The sequence below is a fragment of the Rutilus rutilus genome (genome assembly GCF_951802725.1).
Source record: "Rutilus rutilus genome assembly, chromosome: 4".
Classification (NCBI taxonomy): domain Eukaryota; kingdom Metazoa; phylum Chordata; class Actinopteri; order Cypriniformes; family Leuciscidae; genus Rutilus; species Rutilus rutilus.
Window position 1 is genome coordinate 39856660 of NC_140212.1, and position 24910 is coordinate 39881569.

The 24910-nt window shown below is 38.8% G+C and overlaps 3 protein-coding genes across 3 annotated transcripts in view; 1 reads left to right on the forward strand and 2 right to left on the reverse strand.

Annotated features, from left to right (window-relative positions):
- Positions 1-24910, reverse strand: part of LOC311289216 (tripartite motif-containing protein 16-like) — a 696468-nt gene that overhangs the window by 50340 nt on the left and 621218 nt on the right. The window lies entirely within an intron of this gene.
- The window catches only part of LOC311289206 (NACHT, LRR and PYD domains-containing protein 3-like), a 216782-nt gene that overhangs the window by 50265 nt on the left and 141607 nt on the right, over positions 1-24910 (reverse strand). The gene's annotated exons all lie outside the window — the stretch shown is intronic.
- On the forward strand, positions 15855-21412 carry LOC311289191 (uncharacterized protein). The gene is made up of 5 exons (XM_084406995.1): positions 15855-16103; positions 16367-16687; positions 16913-17220; positions 20099-20389; positions 20466-21412. Exons 1-3 carry the CDS (start codon positions 15974-15976, stop codon positions 17029-17031), a joined length of 570 nt encoding a protein of 189 aa, XP_084263121.1. The 5' UTR covers positions 15855-15973; the 3' UTR covers positions 17032-17220; positions 20099-20389; positions 20466-21412.

The window sequence follows — 24910 nt, forward strand, 5'->3', positions numbered from 1 at the left end:
TTACTGATGGAGGGGTTGTCAAGGAGTGCATGAGTGCAGTAGCTGAAACCTTATTTGAGGGAAAACAAAAAGAAGACGTGTGTAAAAATCAAGCAAATACCTATGTCAGCATCATCAGCCACAAAGAAAACAGAAATATGAACCCATGATGTGCTAGCTCAGCTGGATGAAGCAATTCACAAGGCACCATGCATAGGCTTAGCTGTAGATGAGTCCACTGATGTGTCTGACAATGCTCAGCTGTTAGTTTTTGTGAGGTTCTTCAACAAGGACAAGGAAGAGTTCTGTGAAGACCTGTTAGGTGTCACACCCCTTCAGACCAGTACAAGAGGAGAGGACATCTACCTGGCCATAAAGGAGATGTTAAAGAAGAGGGCAATAGAGCTGAAGCAAGTGGTTTCCATAACCACAGATGGAGCCCCTACCATGGTAGGGAGAGAGAGAGGAGCTGTGGCAAGAATGAAAGATGACAATCCTCAACTCAGTCAGTCCTGTGGTCCACCCTGTCAGACGAATATGCTGAGGTGATGAACACAATGATGAGAATGATAAACTTTCTCAGAGCTTCCTCTTCCCATCAGCATCGCATGCTCAGGGAATTCCTCAGAGAAGTTGATGCAAATGCTGATGACCTTCTGCTACACAACAATGTAAGATGGCTCAGCAAAGGTAGGGTGTTGGAGCGCTTTTGGTCCATCCGAGGGGAAATCGCAGCTTTCTTGGCACAGCTGAAGAGCCAGAAGGCAACAACATTTTCTCTCTTTTTGGAGGATGACAAGAAGATGGATATTGTGGCTTTTTTGGTTGATATCACTTCACACCTGAATGAACTGAATTTAAAGCTACAGGGGAAGGACAATTCAGTTTGTGATCTGATGACAGCTGTCCGCTCCTTTCAGAGGAAACTTGTGTTGTTTAGGGAAGACCTGCTGGCAGACTGTGCACACTTTCCAACTGTGAAGGAACAGGTTCAGGGTGAGAGAGATGTGTCTTCTTTTGTTGACTTTGTTGACAAGCTGATTGTAAACTTCAGCAAGCGTTTTGACAGCTTCAGCCTTGGACAGCAGCTCACCCTGTTCATTCAGAACCCATTCCTCATCACAGATGTCAGGGAGTTCTCAAAGGAAGTCACACTGCTCTTCAAGTGGGAAAATGCTGGGCCTCGCCAGATGCAACTGGTCGATCTCCAAGCAGATGTGGCCTTGAAAGAGCATTTTGGAAAAACTGATCCTGCCACTTTCTGGCTTCAAATGGTCTCAGAGACTGCTTTCCCAGGTCTGAGGAAAGTAGCCTTGTACATCTTTACCATGTTTGGCTCCACATACAACTGTGAGGCAGCTTTCTCCACAATGACCATTATTAAAAGCAAATATCGATCCAGGCTCACCAATGAGCACCTACACATGTGTTTGAGAATGGCCCTGACACCATTCCAGCCCAGATTTAAAATCCTGGCAGGACAAGCAAGGGCTCACTTTTCTCACTAAGCAAGAGAAAGTGTGGAAGTGGGATATAAAAGGGAAAGAAAGAGAAAAGGAGGTGTTAAAGCTGTTCAATTGTTAATGTGTTGAGATTGTTTATTCTAAAATGTGTTTAAACTTAAGATGTGAAAGGGAGTTAACTAAAAAGTAAAAGGGAAACTCAAGCTATACTTTTTATTTCATTTTTCTAAAATTAAGCACTTTATTTTGAGATGCACATTTTTAAAAAGCTCTTTGTTGTGTTTTATTTATTTATATCTTATTTTTAAATGCAACCTTTATTTTATTTAAATTGATAATTTATTATTAGAGTACTTATTATTTCCCTACAGCTCAATATATAAACTGACAATAAATATTGTTGAAATATTATTACATTTTATTTGACAGTCGTCTCTTGACTAGGCTACTTACATATTTTCATACAACTACTAGGCTGTGGCACTGAATGATAACACAAGTTAGTCATTGTGATTGTGAAATTTTTTCTAACTGGACCTCTTAGAATTTTAATTGAATACCCCTGCTATATATTGTTACGGTTGTGATGCTTTTGTTGTTGTTCCTGTTGTCTCCTTCTCCTCCTTTAGGATTGGTCCTGGACTTAATGAGAAGGCGTTGGTGGTTGGACCAGAGAAAGAGGACTGGACTATAAAATCCCCTGGAATTCCTCTGGAGGGAGCTCTCTGTTTTTTTTTTTTTTTTTGCTTGCACTTTGTTGTACTGTGTGTTTGACCTGTGAATGTTTATAGAAACCTCAATGCTGTAATTACATCTGTTACATACCAGCTACATGACTTTGAGAAGCCGTAGGGGGTGAGTGCCTCGTTTTCTTTGTAGGCCAAAAGGCCTTCACTTTTCTCCTGTTTACTGGATAGTTAAGGAGATAGGGTACTTTTTTGTATATTTTGTTTCTTTTATTTGTGATCAATAGGGAAGTTAGCTTTCTTGTGGGAAAGTTAGTTTCTGTTTTTTTGTTATTTTGGCATTAGCTCACCCCTGAAGATTTTGGTTCATATATTGCTTTGTTTGACTTATTTGACTTATTCAAGACACTTTGTACTTGAGAGAAACTCTGAGATACCATATTCAGAAAACAATCAAGAGAGCAAGAAAAGTCAAATAAAAAGACTACCTGAGAAGCATTGTGTTGTTGTTTATGTTACTTCCCTGACCTAGACCAGGGTCCGTAACAATATATATAACCACTGGATAAATGTGTAAACGTATCTAATTTTCCCACCTCCTGATTTTTCCTTTTGGTGGGTGTCTTTTGTATTCCTGTAAACCTTCAGACTTTGCATATGGTTAACCAGATTATATGTGTGGCAGGTTTAGATTCTAAAAGTCCAATCTTTACTCCCCATTTGTGAATACCACATTTTGGTAACTTTGAGACGCAATTATGTTATTTGGCCTGTTAGCCGAACCTTTTTTAAGCTTATTTTTACAGAATAAGAATCTATCTCGACGTGTACCTTCGAAACATATCTGATTCGGTATCCACGTAAAGCTCTCCTTGTACTGAAACCAAATATATTGTAAGATATATATATATATATATATATATATAATTTTAGTGATTTGTCAATTTAGCTCAAAGGAATTATTAATTAATTTATAGGGAATTCGAAAGAGTCACTTATTACAACCGAGCAAATGACTCGTTCGCGGTTCATTTGAACTGGCTGTAACTATCAACTCTGCAACGGATATAAATATCCGAACTATAGTGAAACACTATAGTTAGCAAGGTAACTTAGATCAGAAGTTTAAGACATTAAATTCGTAAGCACATAACACAAGTAACACTTCTCTTTAAAATACAAACAAGATTTTATTGATTATTCTAACACATAAAACTAATATCTAACACAAACACACACACACACACACACACACACACACACACACACATTCATACGAGTTGCAGAAAGAAAGAGAGTGAGGAAAGAATACATTTTAAGAGTGAGATGATGAAATCCCAAGTTTCTATATGCACTTATAAGACATGACCTGGAACGAACCATCAATCATTAATTAACCCTTCTATCGTTTCTTAGACAGGTTATTACATTTATATCAATACACCAGTTCAGCTTAAGAGTCTGGAGGCAGTACTTGCTTGTCTTTGCTTTGGGGATTCCCTTTGTCTGCGTAAAAGGGGGTTTCCCGAGTTCGTTCCTTGGCTGGTCTCCTCATGCCTGATGTCTGGGGCGGCCACTCACGTGGTGTGCTGGCGGGTGAATTGACGTCTTTGTTGAAGCTGGATTTGCAGAAGAAACGTGGACCGAAATCTTGCCGCGAAACTTAACTTAGAACCGAGACTCACAACGGAAAAGAAAGGAAACTAAGAAAAGCAAGGAAATTGAGACGAGAGTAGATGATGGCTTCAATGAAGTTGTTTAACCCATGTTCTTCTGATCTTGATTTGGGTTCTTTCGTCTGCGCGTTTACATGGTTACTAGTCTTGAGAGAGAGCCAGAGAGAGAGAGAGAGCTTTGTTTCGAATCTAAGATTTTAAACTCAAAAGTTTGTCCAACCTCCTGAAGAGATCGGACCAATTAGACACTGGCTAAATTTAGGAGGTTGCTCTATTCTCTTCTTATCGTAAATCATGCGTTATCTGTGATCTCCTTGCTCTCCAGCACTAGCAGAGAGAACAAGAGGCCACAGTTTATACATTATTACTATTATAAGAATACAAAACATTTTACACAGATTTCAATCAAGCCATCTTTTGAATTAAGAATATACGATCATGCTGATAGGAAGCACGACACACTTTCATTCAAGCATCTAATAGTTATAACAATTACATGAATTATATGGGATCTAAGCATATTAGACACACATATATTGTAGACACAAAATAGAATCATGTAGTTGCATGGTGTTTGATTATAAGTCCATCGAGAATTGTTCTGGGATGATTTTTATCTATTGTTATAGGTAAAATCTCAGTTCTCTGGTTTGAAGAGAACTCTGGTTTGTTCATTCAGAGGTCCTTAAGGGGGAGGGGGTCTGGAATGTTGTGGGATAACAGCAACTTCTGCTGTTATCTTGATCGGGCACTGAGTTGTGCCATCTCTGAGCCAATCATTCTTTTCCAAGCTATCTCACATTGACAAGTTCTTCCTTTAGTTGGGCTCATAAAAGTTCTTAGGTAGAATGGGTGATTTGGGGCTTGGAATGTTTAGTTCTGTGTGGAGTTACGTTTGAACAAATCACCTGGAAGATTCATTTGTGTTTTGGTTCGCATTCAATCCTACAATATGCATCAGGCTCTGGTAAAATGTATTATACTATGTTTACCATCGTTTAGAGTATAATTGATCAAATAATAACGCTGCCATAAAACATGCAAATTAAACTGGGAACTAAGACAAAGAAAGTTTTTCCCGCTCGGAATGTCACCACCAATTGGCCCGACACTCCACAGGAGGAGTGTTTGTTGAATCCTAGAAAAAGCGGACACACTCGGTGTTCGCTCTCTTGTTCCTCTTGTTCCTTAGTCTTGTCATCCTTGTACTCGTCTCGTCTTCTCTCCGTTTTGTTTTACTTTCACTTTGTTTTGTTTTAGTCGTAACTCCGACTTCTTGTTTTAGTAGTCTCGTGTTCATTCAGTTCCAACTACGAGTGAAACGAACTTTAAACTAAATTTTCTGGCAACTCTTACAAGTCGACCGTTTGAATCTCCCACAACAACGCGCGCTCAGGAAGAACCCAATAAGAACGCTTCAGCTCGACAGACACACACCTTGAAGGGCAAACACGCACGCTGTCCTGTTTCGACCACAAGGTTTCAATGCAAGTATTTCAATCTCTTACCAGATGTAAATGCGTATTATCTTTCCCTGTTTAAGGTGATTTTGATTCTTCTGCTGGTTCTCAAAGGTTGTTCTTGTGATTGGTTTGCTATTCTTCTGATTTGTTTGCTATTTTGTAATCTGCTGTGTTTCTTCTTTCTTTCGTTAGTTACTTTCATTTACTGTTCATATATATATATATATATATATATATATATTAATTTTGTTAGACGTATCTTAGTTGTACTTTCATAATCGCATTTTGTCTCTGTTTGCTGCCTCTTAAATGTGTTCGATCTTATAGCTACAAGCTCTATAAATTTGTGATTGACCTACAAGTTAATAATCTTGTGAACAAGACAACTATTCTCTGTGGCCAAGGGAATAATTTTTCTTGAGAGTTTATAAGAATATCCTTGATAGTTGATAAGAACATCGCATGATCCGTTTGGCGGACAGACGGATTATCTGATGCAATGATTTGATTTGGTAGGCATTCACAAATTCAAATTATAGCCCTTCTGTATTCATAATTAATTGCAATTCGTTGAGATTGATTGTCTATACAGAGATACACCTATATGGGCTGTGTATTACCTTTTGGGGTGATTTTAAATTGTGTAAGTGATAGCCAGTATGATTAGTTATTGATTTATTAATAATTCATAACTGAAAATTAGTAATCAATAACTGTGCATTCCCCTCACATAAGCTGGTGTTCTTACATATACCATGGAGCCTAAACATGAACTTAATAAAGTAATGTCCACAGTAATATCATGCATTATATGTATTATTTAAATAACCTCCTTCTGTATACCTGTCTGATTTTTTTTTTTTTTAATTACCACCCTTAAGCTTTTAATACCGTCACATTATAAAACTGAAAAATTTGTTTAATCTATTTTGATGTTGTAATAATTGTATAAAAAATGTATCTAGCATATTAATTATGTGTATGTGTACATTAAATCATTATCATCAAACCAAAGAAAACACTACATTTATTGGAGACTTAATGGTTCATACTGGTGTCCAGTAGATACCAACATGTAACCTATAAGTTGCCAAAGGTGTTCTATTGGTCCTTAATGGTATCCAATAGAAAAAACATGCCACCAATAGAAGAAAGTAAATTACCAATAGAGACCCACTAGGACCATTACAGTTTCCATTAAAACCAATACAGTTCTCTTTATAACCATTAAAACCATTAGCAATTATGTAATGGTTTCTATTGTCTTTTTCAGCAGGGGGAGCTCGTCTCATGAACCGAAACTCAGCATATAAGGTAGCCAACTTGCCTCATAGACCTGAGAAATATATCTACAGAAAGCTTGAAATGTGTTATTTTAAGGCGAGACACTACAGGTGAATAGGGTAAAAATTTTAACTAGCAGATATCACCATGAAACTTTCCCAGTTGATTACCTACATTAAGATGAGAAAAAAAATGTATTACAAGTTTTCTGTAATTTAATGTTTAAATATGCAAATTAGGCAATATCTAATTAAATATGCGCTAATTTTCATATATATATGATCCGTTGATTATCCACGCATGCAGACACCAGCGCTCTGGGGATGCCAGATTGATCCACTGGCTTGAGAGAGAAGATCTTTTCTCACCAGGATCGGCCATGGGGCTGAGTGCGACAGCCTCACTAGCTCTGGGTACCAGATTTGGTTCTCCCATCGCGGGGCTATGAGGAGCACTGAGTGGCGCAACGAGCAATGAGCCCACACGAGAAGTCGTTCTGTCAGTTTGCAGAGATTCCTGGATCTGACACCGCCCTGTCGGTTCACGTAGGACACCACGGACATGTTGTTTGAGCGGACTAGCACATGGTGGTCCCGTATATGTGGGAGGAAGCACTTGAGCGCGTTCTCGACCGCTATCATCTCCAAACAGTTTATGTGGAGGCATTTCTCCTGGTCTGACCACAGGCCAAAGACCGGTTTGCCCTCGAAAAGAGCGCCCCAACCTAAGTTGGATGCGTCCGTCGAGATAACTTTTCGGTGCAAGACGGCTCCCATTGTCACTCCCCGCTGGTACCAGTCGGCCGCTAACCAGGGTCTCAGTGCTGAAACGCAGCTCTGAGTCACTCTGATTCGTATGCCGCCGGACGCCCAGGCTCGGTGAGGCACTCGAGCGTTCAACCAGCATTGTAGCGGGTGCATACGCAGTAGACCCATGCTAGTAGACCCATGCTGCAGTTGCCGCAGGGCAGCCAATGAGCACGCTTATACAGCCTGCTATGGTCTGCTGGCTGCCGCACTGCGTTGACAATAAATACAAAATTAAGGATAATTTTTTGGCTTCAGATCTCGAGAAAAGACAACTTTACCCGTAGCGTAAGCAACTTACGCAATACGAGAGAACCTCTCGTAAGAGAACAGACTGCTCTCTGCTTAAGTAATCCGTATGAAATGTGCATTTCTCTCTGGCACGTTCACTACTGCGAAGATCGCAAGTCAGCATCGTCAACTTCATCTTTGCAGCCGACACTGACACAGAAAACACTTGTTTATTAATAAACAATTAAAATGTCTCCTTGCTATATTTGACATTCATAATCATTACTTTTGCTGGTTCTTTGTGACAGATTTTAGGTGCTTTATGGCAGCACCAACTGTACATGTTACATGAATGCGTCACCACCGAAACCATGAGATTTTGTTTTCAATTTCTTTGAAAGAATTTTTTTTTGTGGAAACTGTGCACACATACCCCTGACATTATTAGATTACGTAGGCTACAGCTTGCGGTAGTGATGTCAACATGGTCGGAACAGCCACTCAGAAGTAGCCGTGTAGAAAAGCCTTCTTGAAACTGTCCAAGGTTTTCGAAACAGTCTGGGGTGAAATGCTTTCGAGCATATTGACAATTTCATGTTGAAGCTCACAGGGATCTTGTTGTATATAAACATCAACCATGCCCGTTGAATATTTGGTTCCTGGGGAAGACAATGAAAAGTGCCAACATTCACTGTAAAGCCGGGAACACTGTAGTAATGACCGTGACTCAATTTGAAGATCCTTTAAAAAACGTCCAAACTTTCTTATTGGTAATTCCAGGAGCAGTAAACTTAGCGCGCTGGCTAAACTGTGTCTGACTGCACGACCACCATTGATATTCCTGGGCCCAGAAAGTGGGCTGTGTGTATGCAAATTTAGGGGCGTAACAAAGGTACAGACCAGGGGTCTCATTTATAAAGCGTGCATACGCACAAAACGGGGCTGGAAACGTACGTACGCCAGTTCCCACGCAAAGGTTGTGATCTATAAAAAACAAACTTGACGGGAGAATGTGCGCACCTTTAAGCAAACTTTGAGCCGTGCGTACGCACATTCTGGAGACAAAGGGAATTGGCGACACCGATGGTGAGCTGGAGTTAAGTGTCTTTTTGGTCACTTTTAGACAGAAAATCTAAAGAAAATTTAACATATACAGAAAGATAATACAAATATAATTTCACTCACCAAGCCTGTCACTTGAAGCAAATATCCATCCCTTCTTAAATGTCTGCGTCAGCGAGCGCGTTGGGTCGTTTAGTGAAACTGACGCAAATAACAGTTTAAATAAATAAAATAATGATTTAAACTATGTTTTACTTCTGATATAAACATTTAGATTTCGGGGAGGAGATGCATGTGCGCACAATCTTCCGCTGACTGGGTTTTATAAAGTGAATTCTGCGCAGGTTCTGGCGTACGAACGGTTTTATAAATCCGAATATTTTTTTGCGTACGCCATTTTTGGCTTTCGGGCGCACGTACACTTTTAGTAAGGTTCCTACGCACAGTTTTATAAATGAGACCCCAGATCCAAATAAGGAAATCCCCCAAGTGTTACGTCACAGCTGAGCTGATTTGAGATCCAACCGGTTTACAGCTGCAAGTTTAAGGTTTTGAGATTTTCATATTAAGGAGGTGACATAGGATTTTGAGATTCTGTTTATGGTAATTTTACCCACTGAGCAGCTGTTATTCAACTATGCCAAGGTAAACTTGGTTTTGCATTCTATCATCCCTTTAACCCTTAAAGACCGATACGGCCGCCCGCGGCATAAAATAACTATCGTTCTAAAATGTTTAATAACTTTTGAGTCGCTAATCCAATCTGTATGCTTTATGAGATGAGATTCTCAGCTTTCCTGTGTTATCACGGTTGTCTCTATTGGTCATTCATAGGCTGCGTAGTGCCGGTGATTGCGTCATCAAAATCTGCAGCAGTGATTCGTCAAGGAAACACATGTGGTTTCTTTCTCTGAGCCAAACAGGAATGATTGTTGATGCTTAGTCCCACCCCCATGCCCAGATTCGTTCAAACGGTCATCAACTCAACCAATAAACATAGTGATTGGTGTTTTTAACAACCAATCACGTTTCTTTATACATTATTTAATATTTATTTACATACCTATGCATGAAAACTAAAGGATACAAAGTTTTTGACCATAGCGCAAAACATGAAAGAGCACAAAACACGGAAGAGCACAAAACACATAAGAGCATAAAACACATAAGAGTATAAAACACGAAAGGTCATGTCAAAACAGCAGTACACATATGAGGATGTCTTAGAATTAATTTTCGACGAGTCAGACGATGACCTGGTGGAATCTTCCGATTCTGACGCTGATACGTGGTGCAGTGAGGATGATTACATTCAAGTGATTGATCCGTTTGAAGACAAGTGAGTAACCTTTTATTTAATTTTTTTTTTTTACTGTGCAGTTAGTTTATCATTCATTGCTTGCTATTTCTGTACAATGAGGACATAATTCCCTCAGGTTTTCTAATTTTCTAAAATTCATGGCAAGTATTGTTTATAGTGTGTAAGTTATTACTTGGTGAGGATTACCCTTTTTTGTAGTTTGCCGTTGCCGTTATTTTATATGCATTGCATAAAAAGTCTGTTGGTCATACCATCAAATTTGCTAGTGATCTTGGCAGGGGGAGAGTGTGTGTCAAATCAACAGTTTAGAAGTCTGTGTGAATATGAGGATGACAAACCAACTGGAGCAAAAATCTGAATATGCTTTATTTCGGCAATAGCCTACAATTGATTATTATTATTATTATTATTATTTAGGGGTGTAATATATCGTGTCACAATAAATCACAATACAAAAATGCATCAATATGTATCATGGGTAGTTCACCCAAAATAACAATTACTGTGTGAGAAAAAAATCAAGTTTAAGTTTTTCAAGTATTGTATAATATAATACAATATATCAAGTATTATAATGCAATGGGAGAATATTTGTGGGTCCTCATACTGCCAAATGTCTGAAGTGCTTAGTCAGTGACAGAGTGCAAGTATATTTGTCTAAAATAATTCTGTTTTCAGTTTCAGAATCATGAATATTTTTATTCTGTTGTCACCATTGTCTTGTGCATTATTCATTTACACCCACAATGTAATATGAAATTTAGCATTTTAATCAAAAGTAAGTTTTTTTTTGGTTAATCTTTTACCATATGTCTTGGAGTATCACAATAGTATCAGTTCAGGGGTGCGTTATCCGATAACGTTGTCTCTTAGCGCGCTACGAAGACTCAAAAGGTACACCTTAACTACAGGTATACCTTTCCTACGTGTGTTCTCCGAACTATACCTTAGGATGTTGCTTAAGGTAAACCTTCTTAAGTTCGACCTTAGCAGGTGCTGTCCATGGTGGAGGCGCTGAATAGGTTGATATCGATGCCTCGATGATCGATTGTGCGCTCTTTCCTTCACAGCAGTATAGGTAAAGTATTGAGAAAACAATGTTCTTTATAAAGAAGCGTTTTAGAAATAGTACAAACTGCATTTATCGGGGCTCATTGAAATATGTACATGCAGAAATAAATATGAGTATGTGTTTATAATTTAGCAAGTGTGCAATCCCAAACCCTCACGGCCATAAGTGTGTTAATGTTCTCCACAACGTATGCTGATTATCCACCAGCCATGTAGTTGACATACACTAACTGTCTCCGCGGACGGCGTCGTCTTTGATTTAAAACAAGTACTCGCTGTCTTGCTGCCATAGCTATAAAGTTTGTGTAAACTCATCTTTCTTTATATAGACTCCTAAGCCTTTTCTGTCAAATGGTTCGCCAGCTGATGTGCCTTAGGATAGTAATTAAAAAAGCTAACAACCATTAGCCTAGTGTATGGAAACTTTATTAATGAAAACACTTCCATACACTGGGTGTAGGCTATAACAACTTAAGTATTTTATGTGTAAAATTTTAAAGTAAAGTAAAAATGTAATTTTAATACTAAATCAGATTTTATATTAAATGTTCATATAAAATTTTCTATGTGTAATTAAACTGCGATGTAAAAAAGCTTTTTGCGTAGTGGTGGCCACTAGCGGTATGAACCGTCAGCAGCGATAAGGTATAGCTAAGAGCGCTCCAGACCAACCTTACGAACGTATGACTTACAGAAGGTATACTTAACTAAGAAGGTTTCGGAAAACACGTATTAACGATAAGGTACTTCTTAAGGTACAACTTAAGAACGACATAGCGTTAAGGTAGTTTCGGAGAACGCAGCCCAGTTCAGAGTTCAGAATCGTGATGTGTATCGAATCATGACACGAGGGTATCGTTACACCCCTATTATTATTATTATTGTTATTATTATTAATATAAAGGATAAAAAAAATCACAATATGAACGAATGCCTTTTTTTCAGATGTTATATACAGTTATTATATATTTTATACATATGTTTTCTTCCCTTTTTATTGTAGTCGAGAGGATGAGAGAAGAGATGCACTGCCCATCAGCATGCTTCCTGCAGACACTGGGGCTGAAAGATGTGTCCAGGAGGGTCCAGAGGGCCAGCAGAGGAGACAGAGGGCCACACCAAATACTTCCTCCATACCAGCCTCCCTGATAGGGAGAGGAAGAGGAAGAGGAAGAGGGAGAGGAAAGGGGCGAGGAAGGGGAAGAGACAGTGGAGCAGAAAGGGGGAAGGGAGACACAACACCTCATGCCCAAGAGGAGCCTGGAGCTGGGTGGAATGGGCCTCTAGAGTGCCCGCCGAGGAGACAGAGGGTCACACCAAATCCTTCCTCCATAGCAGCCCCCCTCCTGACAGACAGAGAGAGAAGGAGAGGAAGAGACAGTGGAGCAGAAAGGGAACAGGGAGACACAAGACCTCATGCCCAAGATGAGCCAGGAGCTGAGTGGAATAGGCCTCCAGAGGGCCAGCAGAGGAGAAAGAGGATCACACCAAATCCTTTCTCCATAGCAGCCCCCCTGATAGGGAGAGGAAGAGGAAGAGGAAGAGGGAGAGGAAAGGGGCGAGGAAGGGGAAGAGACAGTGGAGCAGAAAGGGACACAACATCGCATGAGCCAGGAGCTGAGTGGAATGGACCTGAGGTGACAGATAATGTCCAGCAGCTTCCATCCTTTTTCCCAAAAAGAACCCCTGGATTACAGGGTTTTGTGGGTGTGACATACTCTCCTGCACAAATTTTCAGACAGTTTTTTAGTGACAAAGCTGTCAAGATAATCTGTCACAACTCCAATATGAATGCAGAAAAGGAGCATGCCAAGGGGAAGAAGTTTGTTTGGGAAGAGCTGCAGCCTGCCAATTTTCTGGAGTATGTGGGCCTTATGATTTATATGGGACTTGTAAAACGCCCAAAAGTTAGAGACTACTGGAGGAAGGGATCGCAGCTAAGTGTACACTTCCCTGCTACAATCATGGTCAGAGATAGGTTCATGGCAATTAGCAGAACTGTTCACATGAGTAACCCAGAACATGACGTTGTAAATGACCGGAAAAAGGGCACCCCTGAGTATGATCCTCTCCAGCGTCTCCAGCCTCTTTACACAACTATGAAGCATGCATGCAAGGCATTTTGGCAACCTAGAAAGCAAATTGCCATCGATGAAAGAATGGTGGCCACAAAAGCTAAAATTGGGCTCAGACAGTACATGAAGGCCAAGCCAACTAAGTGGGGTGTGAAGCTGTTTGTGCTCGCTGACTCTAGCAATGGCTACACCTGCGATTTCTCCATTTACACTGGAAAGAGCCGATTCATTTCAGGGCAGGGTCTCTCGTACGATGTTGTCAACAACCTGATGGATTCATCATTCTTGGGCAGAGGTTATCATTTATACGTTGATAATTTCTATACAAGCCCAAAACTTTTTAGTGACTTGTATGCCAATGGTTTTGTTGCATGTGGTACATTCGGTGATTCACGCAGGAATACACCTAACACCAAGAACAATGCACTGACATCACGGAGCCCCAGGGGTTCAATCCGATGGATCAGACATCAGGAACTGTTGTTTGTCAAATGGATGGACACGAGAGAAGTGTCAGTTTGCTCTACAATACACCAAGCTTTTGATGGAGGCACTGTCACCAGAAATGTGCGCAGCAAGGAAACTGAGAGGTGGCAGAAAAAAAGCATCACAGCACCTTGCTGTGTGCTAGACTACAACAAATACATGGGAGGGGTAGACCTTTCTGACCAGCTCCTCCAGTATTACTCTGTTCTTAAAAGGTCCAACAGGTGGTACAGGACACTGCTGTACCACTTCATTGACATGGCTGCAACCAACAGCTATCTTTTGTACAAAGAGATGTGTCGGACATCAGAGACTGTGCCCATGTCTCACAGCCAGTTCATGGAGGAGTTGTCTGCAGAGCTGTGTGGAGTCCCAAAAGGAAGTGATGTGCCACCCAGAGCGCCACAGTGCCTACCTGAGTCATTGGCCTGTGTGGAAGAGGAGGAGGGAAGTTCCTCATTTGAGACACTGAGGTCAGCAGAAACGGCAACAAAGGGCCGGCGGTGCTGCGTGCTCTGCAAGAAGCGCACTATTTGGAAGTGCACACGGTGTGATGTGGCCCTGTGTCTTGTCGCCCACAGAAACTGCTTCAGCCAGTGGCATAGGAGCAGGGGTTCACAAGGTGGCACATAAACCTTAGAACTGTCGTCACGCAATCCAGTTTGGTTATTATATTATGTAACGTGTATATAGTTTGAGAAGATTGTTTGAATCTTTTGTTATTTCTTTTTGTATTTAGTTTGTGAAGATTATTTGAACCATTTGTTCATTTACACTCTGTATATTGTATTGTTAGTATTTATATTGCACAGTTGTCACTACTTGTTATATTGTTTGCATTTGTTGTTCATGTTCATATTATAATATAATTTTCTGAAGAAAAATGTTTGCTTCAGTGTTCTGTTGTAATATAACAACTTTTCTATTTACTTTACTTCCTGAACTTATTTGGGCACATCTACATTGTCAGTAAATGTAATACACCTGTTTTTACTCAAAAACGCCTAGAATAATATTATAATAAATGGCTATAACTTGCTGAGGGATTGTTACATGTAGACAAAATTTCATCTGGAAGTCTAAAACAACCAAGTCTAACTTTCTAAAGGAAAAAAATAAAACTTCAGGAAGTTCTGTTTGAGTTCACACTGAAAACACCAAATTTTTTGCTGCCGTTTTTCTTAAAATTCTGTTAATTTCATAAATTCTCTGACAAAAGAAATGTAAAACTGGGACTTTAAATGAGCTAGCTGGAAACTTTAGGTTCTCCTGTTTAAAATGATATATCGCACTTGATGCTTGCTGCTAGAATGGGTTAGAAAAACAAAGAAAAGTACAGGTGAGTCAGGCGCCCCAAAAATGTTCTAGGTCTTTAAGGGTTAAGCCATTTTCAGGAACGTTTGAATGTAAGCACGTCCCAGCCAGGTTCGTCACTTATTGGGGTCCCCTGGAAACAGTTCTGTGCTATTTGCAGAGCATTTCTGTATATGGTGGTGTTGTGAGTATTTGGAGCACACATGTGTTGTGAAACTGATGAAGATGTTTTCTTAATTTGCAGGTGTTTTTCTATTTGCATGTGTTTTCTTCAGTTGCAGCGCGTTGAGCTCTCTCGGCCACCGTACACATCAGATCACAGAAGGAAGTTATTTCAAACACTCGACTGACCAATAAAGTGAGTTTGGAGCAAAAACATGGTTTTAATCTCATAAATTGTCATGTTTTGATGCTGTGCTAAGCTAACATGTTAGCTAGCTCTTATGCACCTGTTACCAGGAACGATTATGTTTTGATTAATTTCGAAAAGTAAAGATCATTGTAATGTTATTCTTCTTTTTAAGAAGGGCATTTGATACAAAGTTACAGAAGGTGAAGTTTGATCAAATAAATACTGGGTTAAAATAGTGTGAATAGATAGCTGTCAGTAAATATAATAAAGACAAAATAATAATAATGAGAGGATATCCAGGCCGGAGAGGTGTGAATGTGTGCAGGGAAGACTGAAACTGAATGAGGCAGTTTACACCATAAAACAATAGAGACAATAGACTGAATGATGCTTAGAAGATGACAATAAACAGCATTTTAAAATCTGGTCTAAATTAAAGCACATGACATGGCATGTCTTATGGCCTTAAAGACATTTCATACATACATTTTAAATAACTTCACAATACATTTAAGCCCATCTAACAGGCTAAGGGATGTTTAACTTCTCAAATAAAGTGACCATGAAGTTCTCACTGACTAAAGTTGAAGATTATGCCATCAATTTAAATAGGAAGTTGCGAGCTACTGGAGCTTAATATGGTAACCTTCAAACATTGTGAAATGGAGGAAAAACCTCTCACACATCAACTCGGTTAAAGACGTATGGTTGTTTTTACACAGCAGCTGTCGTATTGTATTAATAAACCTGTTTGTCTTTTAATATTTGTGAACAAACTGTTGCAGAAAATGTTTCACATGGTTCGGTTCTGTTTGTGCTTGTGGCGTCTGTTTGGTGAGTTTGAAGTGTTTTTATGACTTCAGTTCTTTCTGCTTCAGATTTAGTGTTGTTTCCTTCTACATTTCCTTTATATAACAACACAGAAGCTCAAATACCAGCAGCATTCAAGAAATAAGCAAGAAACAGTATGTGTGTGATTTTGTGTGGAGCTCTAAAGAACTTAAGTTCAGTGAATCTCCACAAAGATAAACTTTTACTTCAGTAAAACATAAAATTATTTAAAAGTCTTACTCTTTTTTTATGTTTGTTCTCTTTAGGTGTGTTTGGTGTTACAGATGAGATGAATTCAGTGTCAGTGATGCAGGGAGAGTTTGTCACTTTACACACTGACAGAGAAATGAGGAGTAATGATCTGATTCGCTGGAGGTTTGGACCTGAAAACACTTTAATAGCTGAAATCAGTGTAACGGACAGCAGTGTGACCCTAAATGATGGTTTTGATGCGAGATTCAGAGGCAGAATGAAGGTGGATCATCAAACTGGATGTCTGACCATCACAAACACCACAGCTGAACATGCTGGACGATTTGAACTACAGACCAACCATATGAAGAAGTCTTTCCTTCTCACTGTCCATGGTCAGTTAATTATCATTTTATCCGTTTCATATTTGAATCACCACAAATATTAATCCACACACCATATTTCTTATGTTGTGATTACTTTGGCATATTATTCTGTTCTATTATAATTTCAAATGGTTTACTTTGGTGAAATTAGTGTTCATAAGGTAAAGGTAAAATTCATAAAAGGTATTTGAAAGTCATAGTCTGTGACAAACCCTGTTTCTGTTCGTTCTTCAGGTGTGTTTGGTGATAAAGATGAGATGAAGACAGTGTCAGTGATGGAGGGGAATTCTGTCACTTTACACACTGATAGAGAAATGAGGAATATTATCTGGAAGTTTGGAAACTATTTATAGCTGAAATCAATAAATCAGGAGACCGCATCTCTGTATATGATGATGTTCTTGATGGGAGATTCAGAGACAGACTGCAGGTGGATCGTGAAAATGGATCTCTGACCATCACAAACACCAGAATTGAACACGCTGGATTTTATCAACTACAGAACAACCACACTATGAAGTTTTTCATGCTCAGCGTCTATGGTGAGTTAAACATTGGTTTTACCTCTTTTATTACAGCTTAAAAGTGAACCTTAAAGGTCCCATGACATGAAAATTTCACTTTATGAGGTTTTGTAACATTAACCCTATGGGGTCTGAGGTGTTTTCTGGCCCTGGAGGTGTTCTGACATGCTCTGACATAATGTAGGCACAAACTGCACAGTGCACATTACTGTAAAAAACAAAACAAACAAAAAAACATTGTAAATGTGCACTTTTTTTTTTCAAAACTCAAAACGGCTCATAAACCCCTTGTCTGGACATTGCGTATACATACTAACTTTTTACATAACTAACAGTTCTTTAACAAGAATTCATAAATATGCACATACAGTGCACACAAGGTAAGTAGCACAAACTGGACAATGCTCATTACTGAAATTCATTAACACCTTGAAACGTTTAAGAAATAAAACAAATGTTTTAAACACACTCATAAAGACCTTGTCTGGACATTGCTAACCCTAACCTAAACATACTAACTGTTCATAAATATAACGGCCCTACAACTAATTTTTTTATTGCCAGATTTTTCAGCAAGAAGATTAGCTGGTCAACATGGTCTGACCTAAGGCAGCTCCTTTGCGCTGTGATTACATCACTAGCAGTTGAAAAAACTCTCTCTGCAGGAACACTTGTTCCAGGCACACAGAGATAACGCTTTGCTTGTTGTGCTAAAAGAGGATACTCTTCTGCATGCATCTTCCACCAGATTAGTGGGTTTTCAGAGAGAAGGACATGTTTCACTTCCCTGTACCTTGCCACTTCCTCCTTTACAATTTCAGTGACCGTTTTCTTTGTTGCTGGGGCTGCTGGTTTGTAGACTGGTCCAAGGAGATCCATCAGTGCAGATGTTTTTGGCTTCTTGGGTGATGTGGGGGCTTCTGCATCTCTCACATCATCAGGAGGACCCAAGGAGTTGTCATTCTGCTGAACAGGCACAGTGACTTCACCGCAAGCACCATCAGTTCCTTGTTGCTTAAAGATAAAATAATAAAAATATATATATATATTTTTTAAATATAATAAATTATCACAAAGAAAAAACATCTGGAAGTTCTGATCAAAATAAACCAAAAACACTATTTCCTTTCTACACTGGTACAACTTACATTCAGTGTTTTCATTTGCTCCAGACTAACAATTTCCCTCATCAGACTTGAAAATGTGTTGTCACGATCCTCTTCAGACAAGAAAGAAAGGGCCTTAAAACGAGGATCTAGTGCTGATGCTGTATACAATGTTTCCTTCAGGCCAGCATATCTAAATGAAATTCCACATATTTAAATAACTTTTTGTCATATGCAGTTATACGTCCATTCACAAGTCAATTTTACATAGTAATTTATTAAAGTGTTGCTGATTGCATTTAATTGATTGTTTTAATCTACATATGGTTGTAAATCTATTTAATGTATGTAAATCTATATTTAGTTAACATAGGGTCTACAAATCAACACTACTACAGAATTTTTAAAAAGTTTAATAAATCTACACTAGGCCTTCTACAGATTTTAACCCTCTGGGGTCTAAGGTGTTTTGGGGGTCCTTGAGATGTTTTGACATGCCCTGACATTTGTGCTTTTTTCAGTTGCTTATAAACATATTAATGGCAAAGGTATAATTACACTCTATTTAGCACAAACAGGCCTACCATTTTTTTTATTTTTTTTTTGAGAAAATAATGTTTATGCATGGTTATTGAAAAAACTAAAAATGTTTTTTCTGATGATGTGAAAATCATCCTGCCTAATCATTCACATAAAACAATACATTGATTTAAATTTTATAAGACACTTTTTGTTTGGAAAGGCAATATGCGAGTGGGCGTGATTCACACCTGAGAAGACAATGACCCGCATAATGAGGCTGCACACATAATGAGCCTTTCATTCAGGTGTGTGACTGAGCCACAAGAAAGAATGCGAGGACAAAAAAATATATATATAAAAAATAAAATATCTGCAACCTGCAAGTTGCTCTTTAAAGCAGCTGGAGAAAAAAACTAGCAGAACAATCAAGGGTCAAGAGCCTAAATAGAGGAAACACTAATCACCACAATGGTGACATCAAATGTCTGTGCCTCTTTCTTACAGTGTTTCATCACTAATACTCAATCATCACTCAATAATTGAAGCAGTGTTGGAGTTAATTCAATTCAATTCAGTGTTATTTAACAATCTGTAGTGTGGACACATGAACACTGAGCGTTTTTCATGAACCTCAGGGGATTTTGCTTTGTAAAATGCTTGTCAGCCATTTTATGCCAGAAAGTTAGTGATCCTTTATATTTTAAATGACATTCGAAGAAATTTGTTCAACGAATGTTTTCTGACAACACGATGAGAACATTAATCAAATACTTCAAACAATGTTCATGTAATAATCACGTATTGTCCAAAGTGTTTAATTCTAAGAATTTCACAAACTTCACATAAATTTAAGTGGAAAGTTAGAAACAATAACTACTGGACAGGTAACAGAACTTTTCCACGTTCCAAGGATGTTCTTTTAAAACCTTATTCATGTGAAGTTAGTTGTCATTTTAATGTTTAAAGGATGTTCCCAAGAATGTTCTAAAAAAAAATTCTCCCAACATTATGAGGACATTTAAAAAACCTATAATTTATAATTTTTGTGCTAACCTTTTGAGAACATTATTGAAGACCAGATGACATTGAACAATCCCTGTATTAACGTTACAGTAAGAACGTTTGTTCATAACTTTGAGAGAACATTGCCAGAACGTTAGCCAAAGTTATGAGAATGTTTCCTGTTAGCTGGGTAATCAGATCATCTTCATTGATTTCATTTGACTTCATTTATCATCATGTTATCTTTATTCTCTCATGTTTTCCAGCCCCTCTACCTGTTCCTGTCATCTTCAGTTACTGTCCTCAAACTTCCTCATCATCAGTGTCCAGATGTTCATTGCTGTGTTCAGCTGTGAATGTGAGTCATGTGACTCTCTCCTGGTAGAAAGGAAACGGTTTATTGTCCAGCATGGGTGTGTCTGATCTCAGCATCAGTCTCTCTCTGCCTCTGGAGGTGGACTATCAGGATAAAAACCCCTACAGATGTGTGCTGAACGGTTCATTCACTGAGCAGACTCAACATCTGGACATCACTCAACTCTGTCACACATGTTCAGGTACGGCAGCGCTGATATTACTGATATTAGCATTCGTTCACTGAGCTGATCTCAGTTTCATGCTTTTACTCCTCAGACTCAGTCCAAGGTTGTGATGCTGCTGAAGCCGTGATCCGATTGGTCGTCACTTCGCTGGTGGGCGTGGCGGCTGTGGTTGCTATTGTTGTGCTGGTTTACGACATCAGATCCAGAAGAGCTGAACAGGATCCAGCTCAAATTCCCACATCAGTAGTGATGGGAAGTTCATATCATTTTTCTGACTCTCTTGTTTGACCTCGTTCATCAAAATGAACGAATCTTTTTTCAAGTCAATTCATTCATTTAAGTGTCTTTAAATGTTATACTGTTAACAGCCAAAATTCCCAGAACACATACACCTATGCAATCTTGATCATATTCTGAATCTGAATTCTGAGGATCCAGCTCAAATTCCCACACCAGGAACATAGATGATTTATTTCTTATTACATCTTTTTTTTTGTTATTGATAAATCTTCATTTACTTTTAATGGATTTATATATGCATCTGCTGGCATTGATGTTGCTTTATATTTTATATAATTTCACTTTTATCGTATTTTTTCTACTTTTTAATGCTATGTTTTTATATATTTTTTGTTATTTTTTTATTTAATTTACCTCTAAATTAATAGATCAATCATTTTAATATAAACCAGAACATTCTACACATTATTACAAATAAATAGCATGCATAACCTTTTAAAGCATCTCAGTAAACCTCACATTTGGTGTCTTTGCCGACCTCTTGTGGTCATGTTACATGTTAAAAAATGTAACATGATATTTCATGACTCTTGCCACTAGCTGGCCTTATAGCTCTATATGCAGCAAGTGAGCTGGTTCCTGTAGTCCCATTTGAAGTCAGTTTGCTTCTTTATCCATTCAGGTACATGTTAAGACATTACAAAAAAATTTTTGAAGATGAAGAAGAAGAAGAAAAATTTGAGCATTTTTAGTTTTAAATTTTTTATTTTTTTTTGAAGTGACAGATTTATGTAATTCAAGTTAGTAAGGTGGACAGCAATAATGAATAACAATACAATAATTAGCTCCTCTAGCCAATAAAAGTACTCTCGTTGATTGTAAAAGTTGAATTTGACATTGAATGTAAATTTAAAAAAAGAAATTTTAATAAAGAAATAAATAAAAATGCTAAAAATACCTAAAAATAAAGTAAAATACCTTGTCTAAGTTGTCGACTCCTCCTTTGGGCCTTTTGTAGTCCATGATTATCGTGGGCTTCTTATCGGGTACTTCAGCTTCTGAGTAACACATGCTCATTACAAGGACTTTTTTTTCCTGACAGGACGAGACGCGAGTATGCTGTATGAGAGTATCCCGACAGCTGGTCGGTTCTTTCTGACTGCCCATACCATTGTCTTTTTCCTTTGTAGCAGCTCATTACCAAGAGCATACAAAGTGAAAAAATTGTTGCACGTGACTGTGTGACCCTGGAGACCTTGTTAGGTCCAACATCCCTTGATTTCTTTCTGTTAGCCCACTTGCAGATTTTCTGGTATAAACCTGCATCCTCTAAAGCATAACTGGATTTCGAATCACATGCTGCCCATATTTTGATAGCGTACTTGCCTGATTTACTAGACAAGTAGCAGATTTCTCTCTATCCGATATGTCAGCCCTAGTTTTCCATTTTAATCAATAACTTGTACAATTTCATAAGGTCCCTTCCACTGGGTTGCCATATTCATGCGGCTCTCCACTGGGTTTTTAAACCACACCACGGCACCTACGGTATAAGGCTGGTGATGCAATCCTTCATCATGGTATATTTCTGACGGTCACAAGCTTGCCTCACTGAGACACTGCAGTTATTCAGAAGTTCTCCAAAGCATCTTTTGGCTAATTTTAGGAAACGTCCCTTTGAAAGGGATCCATTTGTTATAGGGGTCTTTTGTGGAAACTGCAAACCACACAATCCTAATCAATATCTCCAAGACTTTCCTGAGGAGGTTTCCACTCTAGAACAAGGTTTCACTGTAGATGAGAGGACATTTCCTTTTGTCCCTGGACTGCTTAATTTGTGAAGCTCCAGCATGATCATTTATAAAACAAAGAGAGGAGCATGGTTGCGATGGTTGCACACGGGAGGGATCCTATGTGAGACGAAAAATAATGTTTCCTGAAACACATGCCACCCGGAGAACAGACGAGTCTGTGCAGAACTGCGTGAAATTTGGGATTGGTTCTCGACTATATACATGTTGCTTGTCTTGGTGTCTTGAGAAGATTTCACTTATAAAACCCAGAGATATATTTCCCTCTTTTATTTAAGGAAACGTGTGCAATTTTGAGGCTTGATTTGAGGAACATAATAAGCTAATAAAATTAAGGAAAAAACGGATATTTATTATTAGTTCGATTATGGGGTTTTATTTAGAGACACCATTTCATTTGAAAGTGAACGGCAGTGATCAGACGACATTTTGACAGCGGTCGAACGTCAGTCACATACAGAGATAAGCCTTACTAAGTTATACGTTTCTTAAATGAGCTCATTCAGAATAGACCAGTTGTGTTCAACGCTTAAAAGAAGTCTATTTTTTTTTTCAGAAGACTTGTTCTGTTGAGAAAATATGAACGATTGTCTTATCTCCAATGTGCTCCGTTTTGTTAAAGGGATAGTTCACTTTGAAATAAAATTTTGGTATGTTTTAGCTTACCTCAAGGGCATCAAAGATGTAGGTATCTTTGTTTCCGCAGTAGTTTCAATTTTGATATTTTTAGGTCAAACCGTTCTTGTCTGTCAGTCATATAATGCAGGTCTATGGTCACTATCTGAAAGAGCATGCACAGAGAAGTCCAAATGAAACAATTCCCCATAGTAAGTACACATTGATGGCCTAAGACACGAAACGAGCGGTTTGTGTGAGAAAACGAACAGTATTTATATCGTTTTTACCTCTTGTACACAGCCACGTCCAACTGATCTGACGGCGCGTGCGCTTCCGGCGCTTTCTTCTTCTTCTTGTTTTTTTTTATTTATTTTTTTACGGTCGATCGCAAACAAATATGTGCATTACCGCCACCTATCTCAGAAATGGACCATTGACACTTTCCTATACTTCTTTAACCTATCAACCGACATAAAGTCCCCTTATTTACCCGCATAGAGGCTTCATAGAATTTCATCCGGGGCTGCGGAAAAATGACCAGAAATGTTCAGGAAATACATCCCAAGCAAGCCTGGAAAATATGGCATCAAGATCTGGGCTGCCTGTGATGCCAAAACAAGCTCCTGCTGGAATATGCAGGTGTACACAGCACAGCCTGAGAGAAACCAGGGCAAGCGAGTAGTAATTGAAATGACACATGGCCTGCAAGGACACATTGTCACATATGCTCTTGGCACAGAGCTGCTTGGAACAGTGTGCGGGAAGAAGCCAGAGCTTCCAAGCGCCTTGACAAATCCAAGAGGCAGGGCTCAAATTTCAACAAGGTATTTGCTACTATGCATTTATTATTATTATAACAATCCTTTTAAAATATTATAAAATTATAAAAATGCAATGACAACTATTTAATAGGGCTGTCAACTTTAGTCGTTTAGTCGACTAATCGGTCGATGCCGTCTTGGTCGACTGACATTCTCATTGGTCGACCAGTTGCATTTTTTTTTTTTTTTTTATTGATTTACTCCTTGATATTCATTTCGTTATACTCAGCTATATATTACTGTATTCTAAATATAATTAGCCTATGTTTTATCCCCAACTTTAAATGCTTTAATTTAGGCTATTTTGTAACAGCGCCACAGTTTAGCGCATGACGTAGAACACTCGTCGGGAACCGCACCTGTTGCTGGCTGCACTGCTTCGCGTGCTCAGTAAGAAATATAGATCGTGCTGTTTTCGTTAATTTAGAACGCTAACTTAACTTGTTTTGGCTTTAGTCGACAAAATGTCCAAAAAATCTAAATCTTTTGTCTGGCTGCATTTTACAAAAAAAGACGAGAAGACTGTGGAGTGCAAGCTTTGTGGCCTAAAGCTAACTTACCACAGCTCAACGACCAATATGACCTATCACATAAAAACGGTAAGCGAGATATACGTGTCAGACAGCTTGCTATGTCTAATGTCTAAAAGTTTATATATATTAATAAAAACAATAATAATAAAAAAGTTTATATATTTTATTGGTTATGTACTAGGTGCACCCCCAGGCCATGCCACAGGCGTCAGGAAGCACCCAGACGCAACTGTAGTTTGTCCATCCTCTGTCAGCAAAGAGAAAGGAGGACATCACTAAGGGCATTGTGCATTACATCGCCCAAGATATGAGGCCAGTCAACACGGTGGAAGGAGAGGGCTTTAAGAACATGTTTAAAATCGTCGAGCCAAGATATACTGTGCCAGCAAGGGAGACTGTCATGCGTGCGCTACGTTCGCGGTTTGATGGCCTTAAAGTAAATGTAAACCAGTTACTCCAATCCTCCGAGGCTGTAAGCCTCACAACTGATTTGTGGTCTTCGCTTAGAATGGA

Bases quoted from the DNA above. Each gene is read 5' to 3' on its own strand.
- LOC311289191 (XM_084406995.1), top strand. From the start codon at position 15,974: ATGGTTGTTTTTACACAGCAGCTGTCGTATTGTATTAATAAACCTGTT. The intron at 16,104-16,366 runs GTGAGTTTGAAG...TGTTCTCTTTAG, and splicing joins GTGCTTGTGGCGTCTGTTTG to GTGTGTTTGGTGTTACAGAT. The intron at 16,688-16,912 runs GTCAGTTAATTA...TTCGTTCTTCAG, and splicing joins TTTCCTTCTCACTGTCCATG to GTGTGTTTGGTGATAAAGAT.